Source organism: Silurus meridionalis, chromosome 20 (genome assembly GCF_014805685.1).
Source record: "Silurus meridionalis isolate SWU-2019-XX chromosome 20, ASM1480568v1, whole genome shotgun sequence".
Taxonomy (NCBI): domain Eukaryota; kingdom Metazoa; phylum Chordata; class Actinopteri; order Siluriformes; family Siluridae; genus Silurus; species Silurus meridionalis.
This window is the reverse complement of record NC_060903.1, coordinates 2,799,042-2,820,472: the sequence shown is the minus strand read 5'-3', so window position 1 is coordinate 2,820,472 and position 21,431 is coordinate 2,799,042. Positions and strand designations below refer to the sequence as shown.

At 38.5% G+C, this 21,431-nt stretch overlaps 1 protein-coding gene across 1 annotated transcript in view; it reads left to right on the top strand.

Moving 5' to 3' along the window:
* egfra (epidermal growth factor receptor a (erythroblastic leukemia viral (v-erb-b) oncogene homolog, avian)) overlaps positions 1–21,431 on the top strand; it is a 58,623-nt gene that overhangs the window by 12,429 nt on the left and 24,763 nt on the right. Inside the window, exons 2-3 of the mRNA XM_046876768.1 lie at positions 19,840–19,991; positions 21,238–21,424. Of these exons, the coding sequence (XP_046732724.1) occupies positions 19,840–19,991; positions 21,238–21,424 (339 nt within the window). The remainder of the gene's footprint in view (positions 1–19,839; positions 19,992–21,237; positions 21,425–21,431) is intronic.

The following is a 21,431-nucleotide window of genomic DNA, read 5'->3' as shown; positions in this document are numbered from 1 at the left end:
TAACAAAATATTTGAATTGTTGACAACATGCTGTTATTAATGATTACTGATAAATAATCGACTGTCATTTTATCCCACATAAGATTGATCCAAGCCAAGCTCAGAATTTCGGCTTTCTCAAGGATCCCACAGCAAACTAGTGAAGCCATTGAACCTTTGAGCTACTGTAAAGATGTTTCTTATAAGACAACTCTGTTGCAGATCAAGAAAGTTCTAAGTGTGCCTCTTTGGGAAACTAAATCTAAAATATTTATAATTTGTGTGTGTAGTTTCATGATGTAGGCTAACCTATTGTTGAGAACCTCAACTCAGAATTCGACAGAGGGAAAACACGCTGGATGTTGTTTACACAAACATCCCGGGCGCATACCGGGCGACGCCTCACTCCACCTCGGCTACTCAGACCACATCTTTGTTATGCTGATCCCAGCATACAGACCTGCTGAAAACCTGGCCAGCAGGATCCATGTCTACTCTTTAGGACTGCTTTGAATGCACTGACTGGGACATGTTTAGGGAGGCTGCAACCAATGCCGATTCCATCAACTTGGAGGAGTACACATCATCAGGGACCAGCTACATCGGCAAGTGTATTGATTAAGTGACCATCTCCAATACCATCACTACACACTCCAACCAGAAGCCGTGGATAAAGAGCTTCGAGAGGCTTGTCAAGGGGCACATCAAGACCCAGCTACCACCCTCACAGGACCCCATGCAGTTTGTGTATCGTCCAAACAGTTCAACAGATGATGACATCACCAACAACCCTCCATCTGCCCCCCCTTACCCACCTGGACAATAAGGACACATACAAATGTTGAACTAAAGTCCATGAACAGCATTCGCACACAGCCATGTTTTTCAGCACCACCTACATTATGTTATTATTTGATTATAACTACATAGCTGTTTACATGCGGTTTTTGCAAATCCATTTGTGTTTACATTTTGTGTTTATTTACAAGTACACTCCTGTATACACTCCTATATCTCTTTTGCACACTGTGTACCATACAATAGGTTTACTGGTAGCACTATTTTATGTTTTGTGTATTTGTCCTTCACTGTCTTGTGTTGTCTGTTTGTACTGTCTTGTCTTGCACTGTTTGCACCAGGTTGCACATGATGAACTTTATGTGGCCAGGACAACTTACTTTAGTCCTTAGTTCTGTGTTCTGTTATGTAGCTCTATGTTGTTTTTTGTAGCATCAAGGTTCTCAAGGAACGTTGTCTCATTTCACTGTGTACTGCGTTATCTATATATGGTAGAAATTACAATAAAAGCTTTTTGACTTGACATTACGTACAGGAAATAAGGAGAAAGTACGAGATTTGGCCCATTTCCTTTTACTGAGACAGCAAGAGTCTCACGAGACAACTACCTAGCCGACAAAAAGTCTTTTACTCCAACATTCTGTGGCTTTTTTTTACTGTAGCAGGATTAGCTTCAAGGCTAGCCACAGATTGCCTGTTTATAAACAAGCTACTCAAAATAACTGTCTTTATTGTTAAACCTGTGGCACAAACATTCTCACCAAGCCATCCCAATGCTTCATGAGAACTCATGGAAAATCTCTTGAATCTTCACTTTGACTAGCTATTTCTTTAGCTAACATTAGCTTATTGGCTGGGTTATGCTCAGCTTGGAATATTGTGATAAAAAATAAGTTATACATGTTATAGATTGTTAAGTACATATAAAAAATGTCCATTCTTGTATAAAGAGTGGGATATTCGATTTAAAAAAATCTTATTTATTTCGTACCATTATTCCCACACAACACGATTCGCATCAGTATGCTAGCAAGACTAGCCTAAACAACAAAAGGGAGTCAAGAGTATGGGAAAAATTGTGAAAACTGAGGGCAAGGAATCGTTTAAACAAAGTCGAAACTCTATATTTTATTATCAAAATGATCTTAAAAATGAATTAACATATTACAAGCGGTTGTACTCGTTTTGCTATTTATTTTTTGGGGGAAAATATAAAACAACTCTTTTTCCTCCCATAATGTGTTTGATTGCATTTCACCACAGGAAGCTGGTTCACTGCTGGGTTCTCGCATCACAAGCAACAGCACAGTGCTAATTTGGTTTTTATAGCACACTTCCTCCTTAATTAAGGATTGTATGTCCTTTCATTCATCATCATTATGAATTTTCACTGAAATAATATTGTTAGACAGCAGCAGTAGCTCGCTTGAGTCCAGTCAGAAGATGTTTCATGACTAATCCATCAGCTTCACAAGGTTTTACTGATCTTAAAGTAGCATATTTTGCAAGAAGAATCAGATGACCACTTTTTTAATCAAGTGTGTGTGGCCAGTCGTGAAGTAATAAACCATTGCTCCATTGCCTTTGAGGTGTAACTGTAACCGAAATCACAAATACTCTTCCAGGAAAACGTTTCTGCAAGGTGGTGTGAATGCACCGGGCTTTCTTGAGGCGTTTTTTGAGAACAGAATGATGGAATAAGGCCAAGAATAAGATTCAGCCTGCATTTTTTAAAAGGATATTTGGAATTTGACCAGCTTTGGTTTTCCATCGTGGACGGTCAGCGTCGGCCTTTATCAACGTAATGTGTTAGCGTCGCGAGCCTACTGTTTGGAAATTTTTCGGAAGGCGAACTTTTCAGTGCAGACGTCAGACATACCATGGAGACATCTAAAGTGATGTCATAACTGTAACACTGAAATGTCAGCTCTGCAAAATTGTTTCCTGTAGCTATATACAAACTCGTAAGCTACTTTAATAGAAATGCCATTACAACTGCTTACTGTCTATGTGATCTTTGACCATGTCATGGTTGCTTATCTTCTGGAATTTTCAAGCACAGCATTCTTAAAAATTTTACGAAGAAATATCTAGTGGGCAGTAGTTTCCTCACCTCAGGTGATATTGATTAGACTCAACATGCTTTACAAACATGCTGTGCTCAAAAGCATGTCAGAACGAACCACACAATGGACTATTAGGCTGATGGGCTTCAGTAGCAGAAGACCACACTGGAATCTATTCCTGTCACCCCAAGGGTTATCAGTGGCTACTATTAGTTAGTGTTTATTTAGCAATACTGCATGATTAGTATAGTTATTATTATGCAGTATATTTGTAATATTTGATATGGTTTGGACATGTGCAGAGGAGGGACATGAGTTATATTGGTAGAAGAATGCTGAGGATGGAGCCACCATGATGGAGGAAAAGAGGAAGGCCAAGGAGAAGGTTAATGGATGTGGTGAGGGAAGACATGCAGGTAGTTGGTTTAAAAGAGGCAGATGTAGAGGACAGGGTGGTATGGAGACGGATGATCCACTGTGGCGACCCCTAATGGGAGCAGCCGAAAGAAGAAGAAGAAGAAGTATATTTGTAATATATCAATAGAAAAAAAACTTTCAGTCTCTCTCTACATTCTCCATGAAAGATCACATTCCCAGATATATCCGTTACCTAGATAATGTAATGTTTAAACAGGATATTAGCCAACGTTTTTGTATTTCAGATGTCACATCCGCAACACTGGAATTGCCCTGGTGTAATTACAGACATTGCAAACACAGCATGTAGCTGGAAGATTCTGTACTGCAAAAAAAAACAACTGCACAATTATTTCAGAACAAATATAGGAAATGGGAACGTTTTTGCAATGAGATTAGGCACTGACCCTTAAAAACATGCAAGCTTTTAGCTTCTAATAACATGGAAACCCTTTCAAGACACTTATTACGTAAATGCAAAATAAAACCCTTGGGCTGTGATTAACTCTTGTGAATGTTTGAATGTTCTCTCATTTCTCTAGCAGTGACAGGTTGCATTATGTGGAGTTCGGCGAGACAATGTTCATACACTAGATTAAAACTCCTAAAACGGCTAAAACGCTGCAGGGTAACGCCATTAACTCCAAACACAATTGCTCAATCCTGGAAATGCAGCTGGTTTAGCACCGTCGATCTCAGGTTAGAGCGAATGGAATCTGCATTTGATGACAAAAACCAGTGCATGCGTACAGGTTGGGAAACGCTTTACTGAAAAGTTCTGGGAGTGTCGTTTGTTCCTTATGAGCTATCTGAAGCTAGAACAAATGATTTCCACGTGAACCCGTGTTTGCCCTAAAGGTGGACCAGGATGTACAGTAAGCACAATTTATGACTGTGTGGTAATAATGAAAAGACATTTTAAATGACATTATAAGGTTTCAGTTGGCTTATCAGCTTGTCGTAAATGTTTTGGATTAGCGTCTTTTGTGCAGCTCTGAAACAGATCCGCACGATTGAATTAGAGGAGGCATTCTTGGAGATGGAGTGCTGGAAAATAAGCTCCTGCTTGCATTGTAATGAGTTCTTCAGGTTGATTTTCTGAGGAAACTCTTAATAGTACTATATAGAACCTGATACGATCTAGTTTGAAAATGGCAGGAAATCCAAAGCAACATACAATGCATTTCCAAAAGTATTGGAACACTGGCTTTTCTAGTCATTTATTGTTCTTTCCCAAATGTTACCACAAAGTTGGAGGCACACAATTACATTTGACCAATAATGAGCTAAGACCTTTTACAGCATGTTAATGCCCCTGGGTACAAAGCCATCTTCATGAAAATATGCTTTATGTGGGTTTCAAGTGTGTGGAAGATCTTGAGTGGCCTGCTATAGGGCACTGACCTCAACCTTATTAAACACCTTTTGGAAGAATTGGAATGCTGACTGCACCTTAGGCCTCCTCACCTCACCTGCAATAGTACACAACTTTACTAACATCCTTGTGAGTGTTCTCCACAAATGTATTGTTTTTTTTTTTTACCCTCTACCATGTTACCTTTGGCTGAACTCTGCATTTTTTTTCTTTGTGGTTGACAGTGTTGAAAAACCTGTCCTGTCCAGAGTAGAACCCTTGTTGAAGAACCCTAGAACCTTTTTCTATAGTCATATATAGGATATAAGAAAAATCTGTCCAATCGTTTAGATATAAATAGGGATTTAATTTTTAATCTGTAGTAATGACCACATTTCCCTTTGACATGATATTAAGCCTCTCTCTGTCTAGACTGATTATAGACAGACAGGACTTTTGGAATTTTTAATATACAGCAACTTGTTTTGGTTTTATAGCAGCTTTTCTTTGTAATTACAAGTGTGGAAAATGACAGAGATTAGAGGATCGTTGTAGGTCGAGAGGGCAAGTATGCGAGGCAGACTGTGTTGTCATAGTGGCCCACTCCGAGCTATGTGTGGAATCCGGTGTAGCACAACAGTGCAGTCAGTGCCCTCAGACGCAGTTAGGGCTAAACAGTGGGAATCATTATTCTGACTGTATTCACACTGGGTATTTAAATCAGGCTGTATCAGCAGGGTGTGTATATTATTTACTTTGCAATCAATCAAAAACCGCTTCGAGTGTGCCTGGCATTAGAAAAAGACTGACTTTGAAATATTCATTGCAAAATGATTAATATTATATTTTATGACGCGGACATATCCAGCAGTGTTTACACCACTTATCTGGCATGCTTTGTTCGGATTTACGTAAGTGAGACTGTTTTAATGATCTCAGTCTTCAACTTGGTCATTAAGCTTACAAAAGAGGCCCATCCAAAGCTGCCAGAGTTCATAATGCACAAGGAGTCGATCGCCGGACAGGATGGTGATGAAGCTGTATTTCCTGGGTTCTTATCTCATATCTTGTGCAAGTGTGCAGCTAAGCCAAACTTGGGAACATGGAACATTCTTCACTGACCGTATCACTGCATCTTCAGGGAGTCCAACATCTGTTCATAAAATCGCCTTAATGTCATCCAGCTTGTTTTGTTTGCTCGCTGTGCCAGGGGAGTTGAAATGTGTGACTGCAAATAGCATAATATTAGCATAAAGTGGTCAAGGTGCAGTAGCTTTTAATAGAAAACTAACAGGAAACAGAGATGTTTTGTAGTGTATAATCTTTTTAATCTATTTTGATGATTCAGGATTATGTACATGAGCTTTTTTTTTTTAGAAAGCAGGATTTCTGCAAGCAAGGAGGGTTTTTTCTTATACAGTGATCAGGCATAACATTATAAACACCTGCTTAATATTGTGTTGGCTCCCCTTTTGCTGCCAAAACAGTCCTGACCCCTCGAGCATTACAGTATTAACTTGAGCAATTTAAGCTACAGGAGCTCGTCTGTTAAATCAGACCACACGGACCAACCTTCAGTGCATCAATGATCCTCGGCCGCCAATGACCCTCTCGCTGGTTCACCACTGTTCCTTCCTTGGATCACTTTAATAGATACTGACCACTGCAGACCAGGAACATCCCACAAGAGCTGCAGTTTTGGAGATGCTCTGACCCAGTCGTCTAGACGTCACAATTTGGCCCTCGTCAAACTCACTCAATTCCTTACGCCCGCTCATTTTTCCTGCTTCTTACACATCAAATTTGAGGAGAAAATGTTTACTTGCCTAATAAATCCAACCCACTAACAGGTGCCATGATGAAGAGATAATCAGTGCTCTTCACTTCACCACTCATAATGTTTAATGTCATAATGTTATTCCTGATCGGTGTACAAGTCAGCTATCAGTGCCATCGGAGTCTATTTTGATGTATATGTAAAGGTGTTTTGTCTCCTCATCTGAGAGTAACATCCCATTCTCATGAATCATAAAACTAAGAAGAAGTGTCTTGAAAAAACTTTCATTCTTTTTAACTTTTCACCAGCTGAGTTTTTTCTTTCTATTTCCAAAAGATTGGTCGTATTTTATAGTTTTAGTCCTAGCTATTTGTAATAAACTCCACTATTGCTCGGCCTAATAATATCAATCTTTAACGTTTTAGCTCTAACTATTGATGCAAGACAGAGGACCAGTTACTCTTTGTATTTAGACTGAGGGGGTGGCCTTAAACCAACTGGCTTGTGTTGAATTTAAAGTCCCAGACAAGCAGAACCATTGTTTCTTTGGCCACTTGGCCACATCCTGTGGCTTTTTGTCTGCGAAAAGGATGACTGTCCCATTCAGACAGCATTGGGCTTCGATTTGAATGGGTTGAGAAGCTGTAAGAACATTTACACTTCACGTTCAGTTGAAAAGACCTAATGTGCCCATCCCGGTCCCACTTTAAAATCTCACGGAGCCCTGCCACATGGTTCTGATTAATTCATTTCCTCTTTTGAGTTTTACACGAGGCCTACAGTGGAGTATCCATAATAACGGGGGCCCAGCTCTTGGCCCGCAGCCGGCATTTTAATCATGATTTCTTGCTGTGTCATGCGCAAGTTGTAACAGGGCTTTTTCGGATTTCAAGCTGAAAAATTTGATAGGTCACACCATCCAGGTCTGTATCTAATAGACACCAAAAATTGCAACACAGCCCACTAGGCATAGTCAGTGCAAATAACCTGAATTCTGTACCAGTCTCCATCTGGGCAGGAATGTTTGGTTCTGAGTAAAAGAGTGTGTGTCATAAGGTGCAAAGCAGAGTAATCGTGAGTGTGTGCTGACTAACCGTGTGGACACAGCACCAAGAAACCTCACCCCGTACTTGTCAGTACTGCAGTTTCATTCACTGGGCTTTAAATTTCCATAAATTAAAAAAAAAAAGAAAAAAAATTAATTTACTATTTTTGTATGTTCAAGTCGTTGCACTACCAAGCTGCCTCTTCTGGGCTCTTAAACAAAACTTGTAACCCTCGGACAAGTCAAATACCATTTAGACGTAACATTATGACCGATGATGGAATATCACTGATTATCACTGATTTAAGCGAATTTGATAAGGGCCAAATTGTGTTATTCAGACTACTGAGTCAGAGCATTACAATTTGGCCCTTGTCAAACTCGCTCAAATTGCTACGCTCGCCCATTTTTCCTGCTTTTAACACGTCAACTTTGAGGACAGATTGTTCACTTGCTGCCTAATAAATGAGTCCACCCACAAACAGGTGCCATGATGAAGAGATCATCAGTGATTTACTTCACCACTCGTAATGTTATAAGGTCATAATGTTATCTCTTGAAAAGTAATGCGCATTTGTCTGCATAACAAAATAATAAACTAATATTGCATTTGGGGGCATAAAAAATTCATTTAAAATCATAATAAAATTGGCATTTTCTGTTACAGAATCACCCGGCCCCCCATTAAAAGAATGGGGGTTTATTAGGTCTTACCTAGCCACCCCAATGAAACGGGATTTAAGCTCCCAACTGTAAGTTAATTCGAGGTCTGTTGGAACAATAAACTAAACCAACGGCTGAGAAGTGCAGTCAGATGTTCTTGATTCCCAGGCCATTACCTAGTTTTCATTTCCTCAATTTAATCCTCTACATTCCAGTGACTCAACTCTGGCGCGCATGCTTTAGTTAATTTGTGATGGAACGCTTTACTAAACCAGCGCCACTTAATTGGTGCTGGTGGGTCAGTAAATCTAATTCTTGGTCTTGTTTGCTTGGTTTTAAGACTGGGAAAAAACTTTGGGAACTTTTAGACTTGTGCGATGGTGGGGTGGCGTGTTGGGGTTGAGGGGGGGTGGATTTGAAGAGCAGCTGCTTTTTTCCAGCTGGTATGATGTGTGAAATGTGTGGGTTATCCAGCCTGTGGTAGCGTGTCCCTCTCTCTCTTTCTCTCTTTCTCTCTTTCTTTCTCTCTGTCTATCTCATGCCGTAGCATAAGGAGCTTGTGGTGAACAGGAAAGAAGTCCGGCCCCCACTGCCCACTCACTCTCACTTCATAGCAGCCTCCTCTATTTCCTGTTATAGAGTTGAGTGTGAGCGCGGTGTGACTGGGAGCCTGGTGCAGATTGGTGTGGTTGTACGTCCTTCTATGCGTAATAAATGCCTAAAACGGGCTTGTAAGGTTTTGTGAAGTCTTTCTGCAGAAAATAATTACAGTGAGACTGACTGACGCACTTTCCTGATTTAAAAGCCAGGAGAGTATTTGAAGCAGACATGCGAGGACGCTTAATATCAGAGCTTGTTTCTGGAATTGAAAATGATTAAGTTAAGGCTGTTTTAGATGTATAAGATGTCAACTTTTTATACCAGTTTATAAGGAACAACCGGTACCCTTGGTCATTCTTGCAATTATCCGATCAACCGTAGAGATTTAGACATTTAAGAATCTAAGATTAAGATTGTCACACACAGCAATTCGCTAAAGTTTACACAGAGCGGTGAAAAAAAAACAAAAAAACATCCAGAAACACCCTGTTGATGAAAAAGATTAGCTTGAGTGGGTCGAACTACAGGATGGTTAGAAAACCTAAAATAAACACTCCTTACAGCCGTGTTGAGTTGAAAAGCATCTCAACAGTGTAAACTTGATTCAAAACAGCTACAACAGTAGACCTCATCAGATTCCACTTCTGTCAATCAAGAACAGGGATCTGATGCTGGTGTGGAGATGAATTCACCCAAACTTCACAGTTCATCACTTAAAAAAGAAGAAATGAATGTAAGATTTAGTTTATTTGTTTTTTGACCATTTTTTGATTTTCCAATTCCCAACTATGAATAAGATGTCATATAACCTGCACAATTGCTTTTTTGTAAAAACAAATTATCCTGACTCATATAGGACATCAAAGTTCTGAAATCTACAGAAAATAAAAAATAAAAAATACAGTCAACCCCCGATAATTTTCGGTTCGGAATTCGCAGTTTGGAAAATTTGCAGGTTCTCATTTGGAACCTAACGAACAGCAAATTGCGGATTATTTTAAAATCCACGGGAATCCGGAGTGGGAACGAATGTTTAGGAACGTTAGGAATAACATTTTAAACTATGTTTTTACTAACAAATTTCATACAATTTTTTAAAACACATTATTGAATTGAATTGACATAATGTCTAGATGAATTCACTAAGGTACCATAGGGGGCTGCGGGGGTGCATGCAAAATTCGCGGATTTTCGGAACTCACGGGGGGTCTTAGAACGTAACCCGGCGGACCACTTTTGTCCAGAAAAGGTCCAAATGTATTTTGTGTATAATTGTGTAAAACAAATAAATTGTGTGTATGTGTATATATATATATACAATTTTAAATAGTCAGAACCACAGCCTGAAAGATTATTTAGAAACCAGGGGGTCCACTTTTCTTCACGCCTGTCAGCTGACTCAACTTTTTTCACTGGAGATATGTTTTTTGAGTTTGTGCTCCTATTGCACAGAGGAAACCATTTTTCTTCCGTCTCGACAGCTGACCTTTTTGACTCATGCCTTTCTGGGTGCTTTAAGTACTGTCTATCTCCACTGTCTATCAAGAAAAAAATGTAATTGAGCAGTATTCTGACAATGAATGGTGACTTTACGGTACTATGGACATCATAATGGACGACTATATGTGCTCAGAGTTGGGATTAGAACCGCGTGTCTCTTTACAAAATGCAATTCCAAAGTCATAATAGTAAGAATGCGTGCTGTCATTAGTTTTTTCGTTTGTCAGTTCACAAAGTCTCCATTAACGCAATTCTCAGCTATACAGTTTCATGGAACATAAAGAGGTCATTTTTGCTGCTATGAATCTTCCTTTAATGGTTTGTATTTCTCTCATCTTGAATAGGCTCTAAAGCTTTGCAGACAAATTAGCAATTCAAAAGGTAATGGATCCAAATGGCTTGAATGCATCTTTTGGTTTTTGTTGTTAGCACCACAAACGTTTAAGGATGCTGTCGATGCTGTCCTGTTTTTTTTATCAGACGTCGAACGCAACATGCACAAGAAGATGTTCTTCTGAACGGTGCGAAAGGTTAGCGTGCACATATATGGTGAATGCTACCTCAACATGCTCTAAAGAGACCTTTTCACCAGCATTCCAGCCCTGGGCCTCAGGATAAACACAGCTAAACTTTAGCAAAGTGTAATTGGAGATGTACACTGACTTGTTAGGGAGGCCGTTCCAAGCCGCGTAAACATTTGCCTTAATTTTGGTCCTTATTTGTCTTTTCAACATGGAAAGACATGAGCCAGGGAGAGAAAAGGTTTAGTTTTCCTTCTCTTTGCGTTACCGTGATTGTGGTGATGGTTGAGGAAAAGCAGGGTAGCTGTCCTAGGCCTGTGAGTATTAGAAGTCCATCGAAATAGATAATAAATCTGGACAGCATCTTTTAGATAGAAATGTTAAAATTGGTTGTATAATTACTAGAAATCGAACACGAAACAAATAGTAAAATTGGCTTAGAATAATATATGTGCAGTAGTAGTGCTTGTACAGTATATGCTACTTTTCCTTGCAGTATTTAGCATGCTATCAAAACGTTCCTGGGAAGTTACCCTAGCTCTGAAATACATTTTTCAGTTTCTGCTTCATGGCTAAAAGCTGTTCTGGAATTGGTAATGCGGTATTGAAGACAAATACTAGCCAATAATACTATGTAATATTCAATACAAACAACAGAGGTTTGTGGACAACTGACCATAATATTCCTTTATGCTTTTTGCATTTACAGATGTTTCACCACTTCAAGAAGATGTTTCACTAGATTACTGAGTATGATGGAGATTTATGTTCATTCAGCCAAGAGTGTTAGTAAAGTCAGGTACTGCTATAGGTGAGGTAAAAAGGCCTGGGGTACAGCCAGTGTTTTACATCTATCCCAAATGTGTTTAATAGGGTTTGAGCTTTTTAAGCAGTCCACTCAAGAGCTTCCACACACTTTAAACCCATGTAAAGCATATCTTCATGGAGCTGACTTTGTGCCCAGGAACATCATCATGCTGGAACAGGTTTGGGGGTTTCTAGTTTAAGTGAAGGGGAAATGTCATGCTACCTTCTCCAAAGACAATGTATACAATTATACAACTTGGTGGTAAAAGTTTGGGGAAGAACGCTACATGGCTGGAAAAGTCAGGAAATTATGTTTATATAGTGCATTAAAAGATATGATGTAATAGACTGCATTGTTACATCTCTACTCTTCTTCTTCTTTGGGCTGCTCCCATTAGGGGTCACCACAGCGCATCGTCCGTTTCCATACTACTCTGTCCTCTACATCTGCCTCTTTCAAACCACCTTCCTGCATGTCTTCCTTCACCACATCCATAAACCTCCTCCTTGGTCTTCCTCTTTTCCTTCTTCCTGGTGACTTCATTCTCAGCATAGATAGATAGATAGATAGATAGATAGATAGATAGATAGATAGATGGATGGATGGATGGATGGATGGATAGATAGATAGATGGATGGATGGATGGATAGATAGATAGATAGATAGATGGATAGATAGATAGATAGATAGATAGATAGATAGATAGATAGATAGATAGATAGATCGATCCTGAATATCACAATAGAATGTTATACTTTGTAGTTGTATTGAGGGTATGAAATGACCCTTTCAAAAGTGGTGATACTCCAAGCCCCCTTTCAATATGCTTTGTTAAATCAGTTTTTTCATGATAATGCACAAAATCTCAGGAACTCCTGAGACCAGTGTTCATATATCTAGTCAAGAAGAGCCTTTAAAGAGGCCAAAATAGGGGTCCGTGAAGTATTATTTTTCAGGTAACTTTACCTATTAATGTATTTAACATTCCTTGAGTGGAATTAAACCCACGTTCTGCTGTAGACGCTCAGCATCTGGGTTGGCTCACACGCGTGCCTTCCTCCACAGATCAGACCTTGAGCCTCCTCTATCCTCCCAGGAGACCACCAGCATCTGCGTTTCTAGCGAAGAGCTTTGCTTTCCACCATATAGGGAACTTCCTGAAAAGCTAGAAGGGCCAGTTTTTCTTCTCTGTCCCTTTTTTTTTTCTAAAAACGATGACATGAGGGGGGTCACATCCTTTAGATCTGATTTTAACCCTCCCCCATGCTTCATTTGGCACATTTGTTTAAGTCCTAATGGGATTTGTTCCAGTTTTATCTCACAGGAGGAAGTGCTCTTCACAGAAACGGGTTTAAAAAATCTAATTCATAGTGTATCCATATCTTTCAAGATTTTTATTTATTTTTTCTATAGTATTGTGAAACCTTCTTTGTTGTGGTTGTATGTAGAGGAATGGTGCATTCCCTGCCACTTGAAAATATAACAATTAGATCTTAGCTGGAGAGGGAAGTGTGGACTAGGTGTACAGGAAGGCTGCGGGAAGCGCTTTCATTCTTCTGCACTAAAGTTATGAGTGGACCTCTGAGGTTTGGGCCTTGTTTCAAATCCGTGGGTCTGGTCTTCTGTTCTTCCAATGCGGACGCTTCAGTGATATAAACATTGTCTGGCAGAAACATTAGAGATTTTTTTTTTTTTTACATTTTTTTGGTTTTTGCTTTTATAGTGGAATAAATTAGTGTGTTAATATCTATTTTAAACTACAAATGATGTCGTGTTTGTGTCTTGTGATGATTACAGAAAAGCGATTAGCATCGCTTCTTCCTTTTAAGCGTGGATATGCTTTCACCTAATTCGTTTAATCACTGCTATTGCGTAATATAATTACAGGTAATGATTCTACAAGGAACAATATTAGCTTACATTCAAATTTACTAATTGTAAACTCCTAACAATACATGTCTTGTAGCCTTCTTCTTAGAAGTAAACAATTAATCTTTCAAACGTACTTAAACTGGCACAGTGAAAAGAAACAGAATTCGGCACACACCCTGTTCCCGATAAATCATTAGAAATTCCCTGTGTACATAACCTTGTTGAGTAATCTGACCACATATTGGGACAAGGAATGGCATCAGGTGGCTTATTTGTTTTCTCATTAATGGCTATATGATCCATATGTGATAAAGAGAGGTTGTGTTGCGCAAAAGAAATCCCACCTAAATAACTTTTATACATATTGATATGATTTAATGAACATGTCCAGATATTTATGCAATTTTACACGCAATTCAGTTGTAGTCCTGAATGTATGTATGTTTCACTTGTCATTTCTGGGTCTTCAGGAACAATAGCAATGGAAATCAGTATTGTGTAAAACAAATTACTAAAGATTCATAGTTTGGTATTAAAGACAGTAGCAGTATGGTAATGGTTTAGAGCAACTGCTGGAAGAAGTCCAAGTTCTTTTAGAGTTTATAGCTTAAATAAAAGTGTTCAGCACTTAGAGTTATTTATAATGATACTTTGGTGATTGAGCTTCTGCATTAGTGAACAAAAAGCTGTTTGAATCCCATAATGACAAAGAAAAATATGTTAGGAACATTCAGGGTTAACAAAGCTTATATTTCTTGATTGCTTGGTTTAAATTATGCCTCTTGTATCTGTTACATTCTCTAAATATAGAAAGCCCAGAGTAGAGCCTTGAGGAACTCCTTTAAACTTCCAGTATCTTATCATAACGGGGGTAAACGTAGCTTGAAACTAAGGCTGAAACAATTTTTCGACTAACTTGAGTAATTTGAATACAAATAAATTATTTGCATTGATGCTTTTTAGTTTAACTATACACAAAGCACTGTATTTGCCACGGACTATTATTTCTGACACACCACCTGCTAAACTCTGGAGCTCTCTGGACCGGTAACACAGAAGACTCTGCAAAATGAAAAATGGGTGAACGAGGAGAAAAACAGATAGAGGCCAAAGAAAACGACAGAAAGTTTCCAAAGTTTGGGAACATTACATACTAAAACATAAAGAAAACCCTGTATAGTGCTGTTACCATATTTATGCCCATTTAAAATAGATTTTTATATTTTTATTTATATATTTTTATTTGATGTATTATGGCAATCAAATACATTTAATGAGTTTAGTTTTCACAGATTGCAATTCCAGCAATAAAAATTTTAAACTTTTTTAAAAAGGAAACACAGAATTTGTTCATTTTCAAAAAACCCGTTTTATCTTCCCTTAATTGATGGAATAATCGGTAAAAAGAATGGATAGCTGCAGCCCTACTTCAAACCCAATTTGATTAAGAAATCGCTATAATGGATCTCTAGGGTTAGGGTAAGTATATATATTTAGTATATAAGTGCAGAGCAATCTCAATCAATACACACAAGATGAGCTGCGTTAGTTAAGCACTTAATAATTGCAGCTTTGGTGGGTGAAAGGAACTGACTAATATCCTTACTCATTCATCCCAATACATGGAAACACTTAACACAGCCGGTGTTCAAACTTTTTTGTATACACGACATAAACAGTTACGACTTGCACACAGTATAGTTGGCTTGAATTCTGCCTGTTTCTACTGGCCACTCCTTATCGTCCTGTCCTTCAGCCAAAAGAGTTACAGCATGAACAGGAAATGATGCAAGAGCCCAGGTTTTTTTATGATGCCAATTATGTTCAGGTGATATAAAGAACCTCTGGTCATGCTGAAATCATCACAGACAACTGCACACTTCTGGGACTTATCCAGGCACATGAGCCCCTTCGTTTATTCACATGTTCCTATTTGAGATCATTCGTTACCATTAAACTGTTTATATACCGTCATATATATATATATATATATATATATATATATATATATATATATATATATATATATATATGTGTGTGTGTGTGTGTGTGTGTGTGTGTGTGTGTGTGTGTGTGTGTGTGTGTGTGTGTATACATACATATTTATTTTTTATTGCATTTGCCTTGCTAAGCTAAACACCCAACTCTATCATTACCTCTTGGCTGAGATGTGCTAATGAGGTCAAGAGTGTTATTACAAAGAATTGTCTGTATTCATGACAAAGTGACAAGCCAGGAGTGAAACCATGTGCTCTAAGTGGGCACCCTGGATGCAGCCAGGAAGTACAGCTCTTTATCACCTGTAGATAACAAAGCAATAAAAGCACTGTTTAGGAATCTATCTGGTCTTGTGCGTGGGAGACGTACAGATTGCCACAGCTGTAAAACACACAGCATGCATTTGTTATAGTGAAAATGAGACCAGTGTTACATCACAGGCTCGTCTTACTTTTAACTTCACCTTTCTAGCTGTACAAGATCGTTTCTAATCTCAGCTAGATAGCCCTCAGGTGTCCGCCCTGACGCTCTGTGGAAGCAGGAAATAGGTCAGGACGGTATAACATTACTACTTTAGTGAGCGTTAAGTGAGTGAAATTAAGGATTCATTCTCATAATTGTCTCCAACTAAACTGGATGCTTCTTCTAAGCTTCACTTGAAGATAGACACTCATAGATACTCATCAGATTTAGACAAACATGTTTAAACCTCCAAGGAATTTGTTTTGGTGACAGAAGCTTCCAGTTGCACATATTTTTTTTTTTTTATAAAAAAAAAAATCAAATCAAATAATTGCATATTTTTATTTAAAGAACTAAATAAATAAAGGGTATTTTTGCACAGAAAAAAATACAGAAATGGATCAATAAAAAATGGATATTGCACAGTTTTATTTTTATTGCGCAATGGCAATATAATAATACCGTAGATCAAAACAGTGTTGAATGAAACACTTCACTTGTAGGAAAATCAAGTGCAAGGTAGCCACAGGAATAGTAAAGGCACTGTCTTGCCCCTGAAGTGTTTTATTTCTTGCTTATTGCAGCTCTCTCCAGTTTACATCCAACCGCCGAATTGTTTGTCACCTCTCTCGATTTATGTTGCTTGATCGCAGGCCAGTGAAATGATTATCCTTAATTAAAACTTACTCTAAAACGAAAATGAAATAAATCACTCTCAGGGATTCTGGCTTGAGCCCGGCTAGTTCTGGAGAATTAGCATGCGAGAGAGGTGTGAGTGTGTTCTGAAGATCAGATAAGGGAGGGGTGGACGTTTTGTTCCTTGTGTACCTGCATTCATTTCCATTCAAACAATGGAAAATCCTTCTTCTTTGCTTCATCGTATGTCAACAACGGAGTACAACAACAACAAAAAAAATCTGGGCAACCATTTTTGTTAGGCCGCTCTGTGCGGACAGCGCTCGAATAACAATTTATGCTCGAACTCGGCGTTCGTGCCGCAGCGAACGATGAGTTCATAACCGCAGATGAACATTTTGACGTAAATGATGAGCTCTGTGGTGAGGCAACGCTTGCTGTCTCAGTGGCTAATAAGAAGCTTCTGGACATATTGTCAAGAACAGACATGTCGAGGAATGCACCTGAACCAGTCAGTGTTTTGCAGAGGGGGAAATTCTCTCTCTCTTTTTTTTTTTTTTTTTTGAAACATGATAGAGCAATGTGAATAAAGAACCTTTTAATCTGTTTAAGTGATTCATTTGTTGTTTGTCTAGCACGCACTAGCTTTTGTTTCGTTTGCTTTATAATAAGCTAGTTAGCATTAAGAACACCGGAAAGACAATCAGGTTGTGATGGTTGAAATATAATGCACTATATATACCTGGAAAGCTAGCTTAATGGCTACATGAAAATACTACTAAAAGTATAACTAGCAGACCAGGATGATGCTAGAGGTTGCTAATGGAATAGCTAAAGATAAATAGCTAGGTAGGATTTCACTGCATGTCGTACTCCGTATGTATGTGTATGCGACAAATACTTTTTGATTTGATTTGATCTGAGGTAGCAAATGTGAGAAGATTGTAAAAAACTGTAAAGACTGTGGAAATTTTTCTTTTAAACTTTTGATCTGCTCATAGATATAAAAAAATATATAAGGTGAATATATAAATATTACTGAATCCTAAAATGCTTAATGACGTCAGAGAAGACATACCAATGGACCATTCCTCCATTTTTATCTCCAAATCCTTTAAATGTCCACTCTGGTGGACTCTCCTCTTTTGTTCACCCCACAGGTTTTCAACAGGGTCTAAGTCAGGGGACAGGTATGGCCGTGGTAGGACCTTGATTTTGGGCAACATCAATGGTTAAGAAAGAAACAGTGAAATTATTTTCTGCATATCTCAGCAATTTTAAGAAGCTAGGGTTAATGCACAGGGTCAGCCATGATACAGCATCCCTGAAGCACAGAAGGTTAGGGGCCTTGCATTAGGGCCCCAAGAGTGGCAGCTTGACGATACCAGGGCTTGAACCCCTAACCGTCTGATCAGTAACCCTGAGCCTTAACCACTAAGCTATCACCTCCCAAAATAGTCTTTATAACCATGATACTGGCCCTGTCTTTAGTATTGCAGGAACTTTAATGTCTTTTTATTTCCAATTCTACACATTTATTCATATCCGAGATGAGCAGATGATACTTTTTTCCTCTTTATTCTGTGATAGGATTTTTGAAGGCGTCTGTCTTCTTTCACACACGTCTCTAGAAACAGATAGTGGATGTGCTGCAGAAACGGATGATTTCAAATCAGATGCCAGAAAATCCATTCAGGTGTTTAAAAAAAAAGAAAGGAAAAACAAGAATACGGGAAATAGTGCGTGCTGTGCAAGTCCAAGAAGCTGTTCTGCTTACGGTCAGAGAAAAGGAGTTTTTTTATGTACGGTATATAAAAGAGTTTGAGAAAGAGAACGTCCACTAAAACAGGCAGAATCTCAGAACAAGCACTATTTCTCTTGGCATGTGGTTGAAAGCTTTCCACTGGCATGCAGTTCTGGTAAAAGATACGCCCACTGGCTCCACAGCCATGAAGCGAAGGGGACTTCACAGAAGTCGAGGAGGAAGAGTTCAGAGTTCCTGCACTGTAGAATAGAAGAAGTAAAAGGAATCCTTTGCATTATATTTAACCCATGGTTAATATAGTTGAGACATCATGCCATATTTCCTAAATCTTACCAGGTCCAGAAGGTTATAAGAAAAGAACCAGATGCTACAACAGATAGAATCCCACTTTATTAGATGCTTTGGTACCTGTTTTTTATTAAGACTTATCTGATAGTATACTATAGTTGTAGTTATATATATATACTGATAGTACTACATGTAAGAGTTGTATGTAACAGATAGATGCTCAGGAAGGTGGTACCTCAGTGGTTAAAGCATTGGACTCTGAATCGGAGGGTCATACGTTCAAAGCCCAGCCCCACCAAGCTGCCACTGCTGGGCCCTTGAGCAAGGCCCTTAACTCTCAACTGCTCAGTTTTAATTCGCCTCTGGATAATGGCATCTGCCAAATGCAATACATGCCACATAGCTTGCTAAGTAGTTCATTAGAACCAGTTGTGTGAAATGTAATTTATATTTTTTATAGTATGGGGAGCTTGTACAATGATAAATGTAGCTATAAATGCATATGCACAATGCCTAAGATGTTGATTGGTTGTTGCCAAAGTTCTTAAATTACTGTGGTATAAGAAGAGTAAAGGTTTTTATTCTTATCATAAAAGATAAAATTTCTTGTTTGTGTTATTCATTTAGGAGCAAAATTGCATATGAATTTGGCATTAATCTGTGATATTCTATGGCTTCAAAATACACTTTATGAACAAATGTTTGTGGACACCTTAACATGATTCGTATGCTTTGTGAACATTCGATTTCACATTTAGTACCCATTTGCTGTAAGACTAACCTCCGCTCTTCTGGGAAGATGCTCCACTAAAGTTTATAGTGAAGTGAGGAGGCGTATAAGATGCTTCGGTACCTGGTGTTCAATAGTGTTTGAGCTCTATAGCAGGTCACTTAAGATCTTCAACCCATGTAAAGCATATCTTCATGAAGCAGGCTTTGTGTACAGGGGCAACATCATGCTGGATCAGACCTCATCACAGTTGTGTGCCTTCAACTTAGTGGTAACAGTTTGGTGAAGAACCATAAATGGCTGGTTGATTATAACAGTTTATGACAAATAAAGAAGCAAACAAATGGAAGTCCACATGCTGGGGCAAGAACAGAGCAGTCATCGGAACACAGTGGGGAAAACATGAAGCAAACATGGAAACCACAGCGCGCTTGAGTATTTCAAAATTCCACCATGTTTTATAGAAAATTCTGTAACATTTGTTGGTTGGAATCTCGTTTATTATTTATATAATTAGCAGTGTTTTTATTCTTTTTTTGTCGCTTGCTCTCTCTTCTCAGTGTGTCAGGGGGCGAATAACAGACTGACTCTGCTGAGCACTATAGAAGATCACTACCAGAACATTGTGAAGATGTACGGCAACTGCACCGTGATCCTGGAGAACCTGGAAATCACTTACACCGTGCAGACGCACGATCTGTCCTTTCTGAAGGTACAAGGATTCCTTAAGCCCTCGTCTAATATACACTTACTTACAGTATATTTACTTCACTGTGTTTGTACACAATATTTGGGAAAAAATCTGAGAAAATCCACATTGGGTTTAAATTAAATTTACTCAAATATCTGTAGCACAAAATTTATTGCATGTATTATGTATTGTAATTGTTTTATAAGGCAATTTCATAAGGCATTTTGCATTGTTAGCATTATGCTACCACTGCTACTTTTTCTATTCAATTTGGCGAGAGCTGGTTACTTGTAATGTTATTTGCAGTAGAATGCTTGTTCCCCTGAGACTGCTGCTTGAACCACAATCAATGTCAGTATTGATGGAGGTTATATTAATTTGTTTTTGTCGGTCATCTGTTAACAACCTATATTATACAGGCCACTCGAACAAACATTAGCTAGATTACTCGCTATCCCTTTACTGTTTTTTTATTTTTTATTTATTATACAAATTTTATTTTGAGAAAAGTAGTTGGACATAACCTCAGAGTGAGTCATTAGTCTAAGAAACATACACCTGAAAATGTTTCGCCAGTCATCCTAGCAGCAAGCTAGCTTAATGTTTAGCTACCACTCCTAGCAAGATCTATGATTACACACACACTTAGTCAGTGAAGAAGATTCCACAGAAACAACACTCCTAGCAACACAGCTCTTTTTAAACAGGAAATTTACTTGTAGCCCTGAGGTTATACATGGTGACAAAGTGTTGATTTAAAGTCAAATTCTTAATGTCAGAAACCAGTAATAGTGTTTGTTGGTACCAGTGGTTACATTGTATTTTCTTACTATTTCTTAATGCTCTACTAACACATCTGAGGTAAATGTCGAGGTTCTCAAAAGTTTTGTCTCGTTGTTCTTTGCTACATGGTTCATGTCCGTCATTAGCTGGATTATATACTTTATGTTTCCATTTGTTTGCGGTTTTAAGCACTTAATGGTACCTTGTGGTTTTCTTGTCAAGAAAAGTAATAAAATGCATCCATGAAATCACGCTGAACTACCAGAGGAACACCTGAGACTAAACTACTGTATATATAAATGTGAGAATAGACAAGGCAGAGTGGAACCAGGAGTGGGAAAAAACAGGACGTGAACAGGAAATGCAATACTTAAATGCTTGATGCATGGATTATTAATTGACTATAAATGTCACCTCTATTTTTTTCTCTGGGTTATAAAATTAGAGCCTACTTCCTTTTTTTTATTATTTTTTTTTATATTAGACCATTGAAGAAGTTGGAGGCCATGTTCTCATCGCTCTGAACCAAGTGCCGGTAATCCCCCTGCACAACCTCCGCATCATCCGAGGAAACTCGCTGTATGATAATGAATTTGCACTGGCGGTCCTGTCAAATTATAACCAAACGACAGGCAAAGGAATGAACCAGCTCCACCTCAATAGCCTCACCGGTACGTC